General features: G+C 48.9%; 1 protein-coding gene across 5 annotated transcripts in view; it reads left to right on the top strand.

The window, feature by feature from the left end:
• Positions 1-13,267, top strand: part of NRXN3 (neurexin 3) — a 512,486-nt gene that overhangs the window by 485,708 nt on the left and 13,511 nt on the right. For 3 of the 5 annotated variants that reach the window (XM_073587115.1, XM_073587106.1, XM_073587123.1), the window contains 2 exons: positions 153-460; positions 10,891-10,981. In XM_073587115.1, the coding sequence (XP_073443216.1) occupies positions 153-460; positions 10,891-10,981 (399 nt within the window). The remainder of the gene's footprint in view (positions 1-152; positions 461-10,890; positions 10,982-13,267) is intronic. The other 2 variants (XM_073587097.1, XM_073587131.1) reach the window with 1 other exon arrangement.

Below are 13,267 nucleotides of genomic sequence, written 5' to 3'. Positions count from 1 at the left end.
GACCTTGGGCGGCGCTGTGCCTCTATCTACTCTAAGTAACGGCTCGTCATTGATGTGACCACCATCATTGTCTGTTATCATGAAGAATGTTTGATCTTTTTGGTGTTACTGTGTCTTTGAGATTATAACATTTATTCACTGTGTCTCTATAGGGCGACCCCTGACTATCTTCAATACCCAAGCACATATAGCCGTCGGTGGAAAGGACAGGGGGCGGCCATTCCAGGGGCAGCTGTCGGGTATCTACTATAATGGCCTGAAAGTTCTCAATATGGCGGCCGAACACAACCCCCATATCAACATCAGTGGAAGTGTGAGGCTGGTGGGAGAGGTGCCATCCATCCTTGGCACGACGCCTACCACTTCCATGCCTCCTGAATTATCCACAACCATCATGGAGACCACCACAACTTTGGCCACCACGACAACGAGAAAGAACCGCTCTTCTCCAGGATCTATGGTATGTTGCTCTTCTCGCACAGCTCAGTACATGTAGGTGATGTCGCTTTCTCTCCCTTAGTTTCAGATGTCTGACCGTCCATTACAACCAATCTAGTTTTGTAACAAAATGTAGGTATATTCCCCCTCTATGATAAAGGTGTACAGTAAGGTCCGAGGACCCAGCGTCAGGTCGGCCTAAATGGGTGTATATCAATCTGTTCACTGGCCACAATGCCCTGTGTGATCGCTGGTCTCTGGCCCGAGCTTACGGCCTTGTTTGTGCAATGTAGTCAGTCCAGGCCCTGTGGCTCCTACACGAGATGTGAGCACTTGTCCGGCCCAATCCTGTAACAGTTTGCTAGAAAACGCTTGGATTTTCCCTTAGGAACGTGTGGGATTGTTCATGTGTTGCTCCTGGGGGAGGGAAGTCTTGTGTCTGCAGCTCATTGCAAATGCATTCTGTTCGGGATTGTGAGACTGGTTAATTATGTGAAGCGCTGTGCTGCAGATGGGTATTGGGTCGTTGCAGAGCGCTGTGCTGAAGATGGGTATTGGGTCGTTGCAGAGCGCTGTGCTGCAGATGGGTATTGGGTCTTTGCAGAGCGCTGTGCTGCAGATGGGTATTGGGTCGTTGCAGAGCGCTGTGCTGCAGATGGGTATTGGGTCGTTGCAGAGCGCTGTGCTGCAGATGGGTATTGGGTCGTTGCAGAGCGCTGTGCTGCAGATGGGTATTGGGTCGTTGCAGAGCGCTGCGCTTTCGAGGGATATTTGGCTGTACGCAACAGAGCAGAGCGCTGCAGAAGGATAATTAATAGCACAGACTATGCAGGCGTTGCCCCAGTGTCGGGTGCACACGACCAGCGATGGATCCTGTGCATTGACACATTGCTAGGGCCAGTGGTGACCTCGTCTCGGTTTTGTGGAGCTGCACCTTTGCTTCCCGCTCAGTCTCACATGATAGAAATGATGCCAGTGATGGTTGTCTCTGGCATCTGCTGCTCTTGGTGTCTTCTCCTTCCATTATCTGTACATGCAGCCGATTGGTGGCAGAGGAGACACCCGGGCAGATGTCCAGGTTAGTGGTAGAGGATTCAGTATAACCTATCGTGTTCTGTGAGACCCCTGGAGTTTGTGTGAGTCCGGTGGGCGGTCCGATGGCGACTCTCTTCCTGCAGAGGCAAACAGGGAACATTCCCTGGACCATACACACAAATACCCAGGATGTACTGAATAAGATGGTTCACTGAATCTATTTCCGCAAAAGTGTCCACCACTGCCTCTGCTCAGACCATGAAGGCTTCTAGATCATGGAGGGGGGCATGGGGCGCACAGAAGGCTGAGATTCTGGTTTCGGCTAAACCAACATGTGGAGATTCATTTTAATCAATATTATGATTATTTTATATTAATTTTTCTCTCTTAATATTGAGCAGAATGAGGTCTGTATAACTCCGTCCCCACCTCTGATTGGCAGTTGTGTACACTGTGCATAGGCAGAAAACTACCAATCAGTGGTGTGTAAAGCACATCAATTAGAGAACTGGTAAATCTGCAAGAAGCAGCCCAGTAAGTGAGACATCACTGAATTCAGGGTCTCTGCCCTGACATCATGCTTCTGGGATGGGGGAGCAAAAACCTGGAGACTGAGTCCCTTTAACTGCCTTTTATAAAGTTTACTATTCAGTCTTAAGAATATACACTCACTGGCCACTTTATTAGGTACACCATCCTAGTAACGGGTTGGACCCCCTTTTGCCTTCAGAACTGCCTCAATTCTTCGTGGCAGAGATTCAACAAGGTGCTGGAAGCATTCCTCAGAGATTTTGGACCATATTGACATGATGGCATCACACAGTTGGCGCAGATTTGTCGGCTGCACATCCCTGATGCGAATCTCCCGTTCCACCACATCCCAAAGATGCTCTATTGGATTGAGATCTGGTGACTGAGGAGGCCATTTGAGTACAGTAAACTCATTGTCATGTTCAAGAAACCAATCTGAGATGATTCGAGCTTTATGACATGGCGCATTATCCTGCTGAAAGTAGCCATCAGATGTTGGGTACATTGTGGTCATAAAGGGATGGACATGGTCAGCAACAATACTCAGGTAGGCTGTGGCGTTGCAACGATGCTCAATTGGTACCAAGGGGCCCAAAGAGTGCCAAGAAAAAATTCCCCACACCATGACACCACCACCACCAGCCTGAACCGTTGATACAAGGCTGGATGGATCCATGCTTTCATGTTGTTTACGCCAAATTCTGACCCTACCATCCGAATGTCGCAGCAGAAATCGAGACTCATCAGACCAGGCAACGTTTTTCCAATCTTCTACTGTCCAATTTCGATGAGCTTGTGCAAATTGTAGCCTCAGTTTCCTGTTCTTAGCTGAGAGGAGTGGTACCCAGTGTGGTCTTCTGCTGCTGTAGCCCATCTGCCTCAAAGTTCGACGCACTGTGCGTTCAGAGATGCTCTTCTGCCTACCTTGGTTGTAACGGGTGGCAATTTGAGTCACTGTTGCCTTTCTATCAGCTCGAACCAGTATGCCCATTCTCCTCTGACCTCTGGCATCAACAAGGCATTTCCGGCCACAGAACTGCCGCTCACTGGATTTTTTTTCTTTTTCGGACCATTCTCTGTAAACCCTAGAGATGGTTGTGCGTGAAAATCCCAGTAGATCAGCAGTTTCTGAAATACTCAGACCAGCCCTTCTGGCACCAACAATCATGCCACGTTCAAAGGCACTCAAATCACCTTTCTTCCCCATACTGATGCTCGGTTTGAACTGAAGGAGATTGTCTTGACCATGTCTACATGCCTAAATGCACTGAGTTGCCGCCATGTGATTGGCTGATTAGAAATTAAGTCTTAACACACAGTTGGACAGGTGTACCTAATAAAGTGGCCAGTGAGTGTATAATTAGTATATATCTTTCTGTATTAATATTAAGAGCCCCCCAGAAACACAGTGTGATGTCCTCAGCACACATAGTATAATGACCCCCCCAGCAACTCCACATAAACTATGATGACCCCCACAGCTCCCCCCACATAGTATGATGACCCCCACAGCTCCCCCACACATGCTATGATGGCCCCCACACCTCCCCAACACATTGTATGATGGCCCCCACACCTCCCCCACACATAGTATGATGGCCCACACAGCTCTCCCACACATAGTATGATGGCCCACACAGCTCCCCCACACATAGTATGATGATAGTTATGAAAGCTGTGGGGGCCATCATAGTTTGCGTGGGGTTGCTGGGGGGGGTCATTATACTTTGTGTTCTGAGGATGTTAGGACATCACACAGTGTCTCCACAGCACCCCCACACATTGCAGGGTGGTCTCCACACCTCCCCCACACATAGTAGGATGGTCTCCACAGCTCCCCCACACATAGTAGGATGGTCTCCACAGCTCCCCCACACATAGTAGGATGGTCTCCACAGCTCCGCCCACACATAGTAGGATGGTCTCCACAGCTCCGCCCACACATAGTAGGATGGTCTCCACAGCTCCGCCCACACATAGTAGGATGGTCTCCACAACTCCCCCCACACATAGGATGGTCTCCACAACTCCCCCCACACATAGTAGGATGGTCTCCACAGCTCCCCCCACACATAGTAGGATGGTCTCCACAGCTCCCCCCACACATAGTAGGATGGTCTCCACAACTCCCCCCACACATAGTAGGATGGTCTACACAGCTCCCCCCACACATAGTAGGATGGTCTCCACAGCTCCCCCATACATTGTATAATGGTCCCCACACATTGTATGATGCCCCCCACCACACACACACACACACACACACACACATAGTTTGCTGCTCCCACAAGTACTGACTGACAATATATAAAAATTCTTACTTCTCCGCATTTCCCTGCCTTGCTATGTGGCGTGCACTGAGGCTCCTCATAGCAGGCACGATCTAAGGACATTGTGCTTGCTGCGCTGAGACCCTGCTGTTCCTCCATTGTACTCCGCTGTATCTGCCTTCTGGAGAAGTCAGGGCAGGAGAGGATGGGGAGGGAACAGGCTGCATGGTGTGGGGAGTCTCTGTTTCCATCCCCTTATTTGTCTTGGAGCAGACAGGGACAGTCAGAGGTCTGCTGTAAACTATTCATATGGTATAGTTCTGAGAAGACCTTGCTTGATGCCTACCGCAACCAGTTGTACATCTGCTTTCATTTTTGTAACTGCTGTAGAAACATAAAAGCTGCACCGTGATTGGTTCTTACAAGAGAACTTTTACTCCAGATGTTGGGTGTTGCACTGCTGGACATCTGGGCTATACACTTGGAAGATATCAGGGGAGGGGCTGTGTGATCAGGGGGGTGGGCAGTAATGGCTCGGTGTTTGGATGTCTGTATCTGCAATGCTTTTACCTGATTATTTCCTCTTGACCCCATGTCCCCCCTTCACATTGCACTTTTAGGAGCCGTCTGCTCAGATTGCACACAGTAAACCCAATGTGACTTCACAAGGTGACACCGAGCACCAGTGACTGGAGCAGAGCATGAAATGCTCTTCAGAAATAACATCTTAATTACAAGGCATGTCTCCGGAAAGATTCACCAACAGCAGAATAATCAGCCGCTCCGGCACAGCCCGCTACACAGGTCAAGAGCGCATTAAATTGCTTCTTAGCGTTCACTTTTTATTGGCAAGTTACACATTTCTGTGTAGATAAAGAACACTTTCAGCAGGTTTGCGGGTCGCTGACTGATTCTTCCTGACACTCCCCTGTTGTCTCCAGCATGAGGAGATGTTATTAGATGAAGCGCAGGTCAGGTTGTCAGGCTTCCTGCCACATGTTCATTGTCACTACACGTGACCGGGGCGTCCTAGAATTTCTGTCTCCCACCATTGTGATGAGTGATAGACAGTGCGGACCATGAGACATGACCCCGGTATAGATGGCAGGAAAGCGGATCAGTCCTACTAATGAAAGCTTTCCTGGTGGTAGAAAGACGTGGAGGTCAATATCACTAATGAATGGCTGCTTCTTATACAGCACGCTCGGCACAAGCACGCTCAGCACTGCTACACATCTATACATACTAAAACAGTAATAAAAAAATACAATTTATGTCTTGGGGCTGAGAGTATATTAAAGTACAGCTGTCCCAAAGAATGGGAAAGATATAGTTACTATAGTGGAATGCTCCCAATAATATGGCAAACTAGAGACAAAACGGAGTAAATCGAGATCCACTAAAGCATATAAATCAGGTAGATTTTATTAAGACATCATATTAAATAAAAGATCACTACAGCGCGAATATAGGCAGTATCAAGATAATGGACAGTGCAATTAAATGGAGTGTATTACCTGCATACCAGTAATGTGTGCTGCCATAAAACATAAAGCCATAGTGAGTCAAGACCACTGATGCCCTCCTTGCGATCCCTGACGCGCGTTTTGCATACCTGCTTTATCAAAGTGGTGTACTGCCTATATTCACTCTGTAGTGATCTTATTGGTCCTGCCCCCTTATGTCATACTCTTCTATTCTCTCCTTTGCCTACCTTCATGTCTCCTCTGTTCTTTTATCGTCATTATGAACTTTTCGTCTGACATGGTTTTAATATGATGTCATAATAAAATGTACCTGATTTATATTATCCTTTGGTGGATCTCAATTTACTCCGTTTGGTCTCTAGTTTGCCACATCTATACATACACAAGCGGTGTACACCATGGCCTGAAAGGTCCTTCTTCTCCTTGGTCATCCAGCTCTTTGCAGATTCATCTCCTGCCCTGCACAGATGCGATGGTTCAGGGTCGGCCAGGAGGAGTCAGCCACTCAGTGGATCAAAAGAACACTGTGTTGGCGTTCTTCTTGATCGTAAGATGCTGCCTCCAGACTAGGAGACGCACACACGGATCAGTGAGATTTTGGGGAATATTCTAGTCCATAATTTTGGGCGTACATTTGTTTTAGTTTGCGGGCAAACGCGGAGTGGAGGCCGGTGTTTATTCCTGGGGTCACCATTACCATGGAGGCGCAGGTCATGATGATACTTTGTTGCTCATTTCTCCTCCCATCCTAAAGACGCCGGGGTTGTTACTACGGGATTCCCACACACTGTTTGCGCTCGGTCTGTGTACACTGCGTTCTTCTCTCAACATACAGATGGCCATTCTATCAGTGACTTCTCACTTAGTCAGAATGGGCAGTTTCAATACCGTCCTAAATTGTTTAACTTATTAAAAATCCTCTCTGTTCTAAAGAATAGCGAAGTTTTTAATTTTGTAGTGCACTACTTGTTGCTGAGGTTACCAGCTACTTCTGCAGTCTGAGGTGGCTGGTTTCTTAGGTGAAGAGAATGCACTTTGTTTCAGAGCTTGAAAGTGATGCTCTGGAGCTGTCCAGATGGCGAGATGCTGCGCCCCTACCTACGATTTACAGAATCATCTGTGCCTCCGCTTGCATCAGGGGGATCACAGCTCCAGCAGAAGCGCGCTTCCCTTCCCCGGTCCTCGGAGTGGTCGACTGCTGGTGTGCATTGTGACAAGCGCGGCTTCTGCAGAGGTGACCTTCATGGCTCCGGCAGAGCTGATAATCTGCAGAGCCTCGTTCTTCTAGATCACAGCTGCATAAATACCGGGGATGACAAGTTATCAGTAGTGTGTTCTTAGCCCGTGTTTAGGACACAGCGTCCGCTCTCGTCTCCAGCCCGCTCACCAGTGATGGATGCCGCTGAGCGGTGCGGGAGGATGTTGAGGTGCTGCGGATTAGTGTTATTATATGAAGGATCTCCCATTGTGGTCCTGGAGGACAGCTGAAGGGAAGTGTGACGAGAATGAATGCACTGTGGGATCACCGTGCACCATGCAGGACGCCGGCTATTTCTATGGTAATGACTGGCTGCAGTACAAGAGACACCTTGGAAATAATCCTGAGCATTGCCTCCATGAGTGTGCATAAGTTATGTAGCGGTCAGCGTCTGCATACAGCTGGTTGTGTAGTGGTTGTCCTTGTGCACATTGTAGATTCAGACTGAAGGCAGCAAAACCACAAAGGTGCACATATGAAACAAGGAGTAAGGAAACAGAAGCCGGAATATGTTAAACGTTCCTCCCAGTCCCCCCTACTACTCTGATCACAACAGCGTTGCCTCCTCAGCATTCTCGTCGCAGCTTCATCAGGTCATAGCCTGGGAAGGCATGCAATCAGCAGACGCAAGGTTGATGGTTCCATGCGGTGCTGGGTACAGCTGGTGCACATCAGTTTGCAGTACCCAGTCCAGCGGCCATGTCGGTAATATGTGGCTGCCATATGGGAGCCAAGTGGATGACCTCCTACCTGACTGCATCTTCTGCTCTTCTTTTGCTTAGCCATCCTTAGGCTACATCATGCTATTCAAGAGGCACTGGGGATGCCCTCAAGTAGGACGTGGTCCGCTAGGCTCCAGTTTGGCTGCCAAAGATGATGTGGCAAAAACACCTCCAGGTGATGTGACTAAGTAGGAGAGGAATGGAGGCTGCATCCACATGGCCGCATAATCGCTGACCTCAAGCCAACTGACATGGTTGTGGATGAGTTGGAGTGAACTGAAACTGGCCAAGTGCTCAGCAGCTCTGGGAAATCTCAACGCTTGCCATGAGGGGGGTATAAAGCTGCTATTCTAGTAAATTAGGGGTACTTTAAAGTACAAAACACTTATTGGTTTGTTTCACACATTTCTTTACCCCTTGTCTCTAGATGTGCGCCTTCATGGGTTTGCTGTCCTCAGTCTCAATCTACAATGTGCACATTCCATTAAGAACAAGAAAAATCATTAACGTCAACTAAAAAAATGCAAAGTGACTGAAGAAAAATATAAGTCCTATCAGTATCTGGTGCCCATCCGTCATATCCAGCATCCGTATCCCGTGACCATCTGTCGCCTCTATCATTAGTATCCGGTGACTGCCCGTCGCCTCCATCCTGCGTATCCGGTGACTGCCCGTCGCCTCCATCCTGCGTATCCGGTGACTGCCCGTCGCCTCTATCCTGCGTATCCGGTGACTGCCCGTCGCCTCTATCCTGCGTATCCGGTGACTGCCCGTCACCTCCATCATGCGTATCCGGTGACTGCCCGTCGCCTCCATCATCCGTGTCCGGTGACTGCCCGTCGCCTCCATCATAAGTATCTGGTGAACGCCCGTCGCCTCCATCATCCGCCTTCATCCCTTCTTCTCGACACTTGTACACAAGTTATAGAGGATTTCGGCAGGAGGTTGTGCAAGATGTCTTGGAGACGTGACCCCAGATCTTCGGTGTCTGAGGCTTGTGCTTTTTGCATATTCCTGTACACAATGGGATTACATTACGTTCCGCACTCTACAGTAAGTGACGTATCCACTGTCTCCCTGCCTGAATATAGCATTCCGCTTGCCTGGATCATGAGCCCTGTATCGGTGTCCTGGTATCGGGGCTGGTTTAGTGGTGATTACAGATGATTGTATTTCCCCATGTGACTGCCCTCGGTGTTGGCTCTCGCACATCCATTAACGAGTGTTGGCCCGTGCTTGCTGAGAGTTATAGCTAATCAGCCTCGTTCGTGTATTCTCCATTTAAGAAAAAAAAAACCTCACAGAGGATAAAACTTAATGAAGGAGTGAATGGTGAAAGAGCGCATTAAAGAAGACGTAAGTCAGCGCTGGCAGAACACAAATCAGCGAGTGACACAAGGACTTTGCCAGACCTGGGAGCTGCAGATTTATCTCACACTTTCAGGAGGGCACTGATAAGTTCCCGACTGCTCGCAGTGAGCATTAAAATGAGGGATGGCTCCTTTTGCCAGCACCCTGGACACATCCTCAGTCCCTCATAAAGGAGCTAATTCTCTCGCTGTCCCGGCTACTTAGCTCTACCCACTGCAGGACATGTAACGCTGCTCATGTGGTGCCGGCTATTAAGCACAATGGACCAGTGTAATCTTTCAAATTGTCTTGCGGTCGTCTTGCTATGTGAAGGCTTAGCCCTTTGATGTCAGGTTTATGGCTCTATAGTGTGGAGATATGGGCCTGATCCAGTGTAAGGCGGTATTCACCCACCTCATGTACATGTCACTGTACGGTCCATTTTCTCTAGCATACGGCTCTATAGTTTCATTGATTGATACCAGTCTGTATACAGTACAGATCCTGTTTCATACAAGGCGGTGGGCCTTCAGGATCAGCGTATTATCTGGGTCTATAAGCAGGCTGTACATCACATTGCCATTAGTACCTGTCAACACGGACTAAAGGTCCCGTGCCTCTCTCCAGTGGTGTGTGGGGCTAAGCGCATGGAGCGATGCACGATGAGGCCTGGTCTGATGCACCATATCCCAGCGCAAACACCGCAGTCAGATCCAGAGTTTCCAGTCCTCACATCTCAAGTAACAGAATGGAAAGGAGTGGGAGGTGACAGATGCATAGTAACTTGCTCTGCAGCAGCACAGAGGATTTCAGCAGTGTTGCCTAGCTAGTGCTTGTGACTCCGTCCTCACGGTACCCGTTGGAGTGGCAGAATTGCGACTTGGTCCGTGCAGGCTGATGTCGGTGTGGCAGTCTCTGCAGGGAATCACTGATTACTATGTGGTGTTGGCTTATTGCAGCAGGCGTCTGATTAGCGCAGCTTGTGTCTGGCTGTATTGTGGCCCCTCTACATGTGGCCCCTCTACATGTGGCCATTGCGGAGATCCTCTGGGGAATTAGCAGTGAATGTGCTAATCACTGCCGAGCCGGAGGAGCGGTGTAATGCCATAATGTGAAGATTACAAGGAATAACTAAAGTCGTAATTGCAGCTGCTCTTGTAAAAGCTTTTCTGTAAAGTGATTCCCTTCAGGGTGACTGTGCTACAAGAGAGCTCTCTTCATCTCTACGGAGATGGACGGCTCAGGGGGCAGGTGGGACCCCAATCTTTCATGTGCATTCTCCGCTCTGGCACTGAATGACCAGCAGGCTGTAAACCTCGGCCGTCCCCCAGCAGCTCCTGCACAGAGGGGGGAATACATGAGCCACCAGATAAACCTCTCAGCCCACCAGGGGTGGCTCTATCGGGGTGGGAGAGAGACTCGCTGGAAGAGACAGTAATCAACAAGAAAAATACTCAGGAGAAAATGTCAGTAAATGCTCTGATGGTCGTTGTGAGTAATAAATAAGGAGGGTAAATCTTAAATCTGGGCAGACATGGTCGCCGGGTACCAGCGATCTGCGGCTGAGAAGCGGCACAATATTAGTTCATCCAGATGATCGCTCTGATTTTCCAGTAATGTCTGCAGCAAGGATCGGATGGCGGCCTCTACACAGCTAGTCGGAGGAGCGTGGATTCCTGGCGACTGCTCCTGTCTGCGCTCTCCGCCATTAATCTTCCTGCAGGTTCAGGTTGGTTGCAGGTTGCAGATGGCAGTGGTCTCCAGCTCCTCTAACATTTCAGGTCTTTTCTTCTTCGCAGCCAACGGATGACATTGTGTCGTCAGCAGAATGTTCTATCGGCAGTGATGATGAAGATGCGGCAGAATGTGAAACTGGCACAGGTACGTCAGGTCAGTGTACTTTCTGCTTGCTAATTCTCCTAAGTCTGAGTTATTTCTTGCATGTGAACAGGAGCCTGCAATAATCTGCAGCTGCCTATGATAGTTGTAGGTCTCTATAAACTCCCATCCCATAAAGAGGAGGCTCCGTTTTTGGGATGGTGGCGGAGCCGTACTTTAGACCTGGCTTACAATCTGCTCAGTTGGGGGGATTATCCAGCCAGATTGAATCTTCCTCAATTTATGTCTCAATGTTGAGGGGCAGCTCTTCATGGACTCGGAGCGGACACCATCCCTCTTCTACAAGCTGAAATACAGAGCCAAAACTGCTGGATCCTGTGTTTAGAGAAGGTTTTATTTTTTATTTTTTTTTCTTCTAACTAAAAAAAAAAAAGCCACAAAGCCAACATTGCGCTTGTTTAGCACACAGCAAGTGCTAGTGCTGGTAGAACGCTTTGTGCTGCTCCTTCCTTGCTGCTCATTACTTGTTGCCAGCCGCTCTGCCTCCGATGCCCCAAATCTGTCCACGGCCCTGACTGAGCTCCTGTCACCGCAGCAGTGAACCCTTCATGTGTGACCAGTGAAGAACAGGGTGATACCCAGAAGGGTTGTCATAGGGCCGTGTGCAAGAGTAAGGTCTGACCTTTCAACTTGTTCCATCATACATACCAAATAGGGACCAGGCATTAATGGGACACTAAAAACAAATCTGTACACCCTCCCAAGGAGAATGATAGCCTTGTATCAACTGTACTGATCTGTCTCACAGTGCCCCCTAGGTCCGAGTTGAAGTGGACAGATTGTGAGATTGTGCAGACTTATGAATGTAAGCAGCGCTTCCCTCATTCTTCATCCTTTCAAGTTTAGTCTCTTTGATGTTTTGGGTCTAAAATCGATGTGAAAGATATGATCAATGTCCCCGAATCCATCACTATCAGCCAAGAGGTAGAGCACCCCAGTCCCTCCACTGAGGCCTGCAGGCCGTCTAGTCCATGGCCACCATCTGTTGGGCTGAGTATACAAGAATTGGTACGTCACCGAATAAAGCTTCCAGAAATTAGAGTTTCAGTCCTTAAACCCCAGAGTGGCTGCAACATGGTGACGGAGCAGGAGCGAGCGGAGCCTGATCCTAGCGGCCAAGCCTTGGCCCACCACAAAGTGTAACGTTTCTGGTCCATGTATGTAGGTGACGAGTCCCGATGGGTGAAATATATGCAGCATCTATATATATTTACTGACCACCTCTTCATATTGGACCGCATGACTTTGTGATTGCAGACCTTCCATACGTCTGTGGATGTCGCCCGCTGGTCACTCATTTTCTGCTTGTTTCTACCTTCTCATTCACTGTCTCTATTTTCATTACATCCAATTTCTGAACAAAGTCAGTAAAATTGTTCTCCTGCCATTTAGGGAATTGGCATCTCTAATATTAACTGTAATGCATCATTTGATTGGACCCACAAAGCGGGTGTCTGCCCGCTGCCTATTTCATAGGGTACAGGATGTGTTCTCAGGGGGCAGCTCATCGCCATCCTTTTATTTCCATACCTCACATGTAGAATTAGGTGGTCCACATGCCCCCACAAGGCTGAGAAATGACCGCACATCCCTAGGACTGGAAACTGATGCACAATATGATCTTCTGTACTTTTATATATGGAGGAATCACGAGGAGAATTTTACTGCCACGTTTAGTGCGTCCTTTTCATATGTGACCACGAAGTATATGAGGGGATACCATTCATTACCTGGCTGAGTCCTGCAGCGCAGGGGGGAGGGATGTGCTGCTGGCACCACAGGAGTTGCGCCTACTGACGCTTTGTTGTGTCGGTGTCCTATTCTTTGGTGTGAGCTGCATTATGCTCTGCTGTCTGTATCGCTCTGCTGTCTGTATCGCTCTGCTGTCTGTATCGCTCTGCTGACTGTACCGCTCTGTTGTCTCTACCACTCTGCTCCAATGGTCCATTCATCTGTTGATTTCTCCCATCCTCAACCCCGTAGTAGAAGATTCCACAGTGGGGAATAATATGGGGGACGGGCACCATATGGAGCTCTAATTTGGGGTACGCACAGCATATGGAGCTCTGATGTGGGGGATGCTCACCATGTGGAGCTCTGATGTGGGGAGACGTGCACCATGTGGAGCTCTGATGTGGGGGGATGTGCACCATGTGGAGCTCTGATTTGGGGGGATGTGCACCATGTGGAGCTCTGATGTGGGGAGACGTGTACCATGTGGAGCTCTGATGTGGGGCAGAGTTTACTGGTCTTTAGGCTTTTCGACTGTTGATCTAC

Source organism: Dendrobates tinctorius, unplaced genomic scaffold (genome assembly GCF_039654945.1).
Source record: "Dendrobates tinctorius isolate UK_male_01 unplaced genomic scaffold, ASM3965494v1 ptg000010l, whole genome shotgun sequence".
Classification (NCBI taxonomy): Eukaryota; Metazoa; Chordata; class Amphibia; order Anura; family Dendrobatidae; genus Dendrobates; species Dendrobates tinctorius.
The sequence above is the reverse complement of the archived record's forward strand: the minus strand, read 5'-3'. Positions and strand labels throughout refer to the sequence as shown.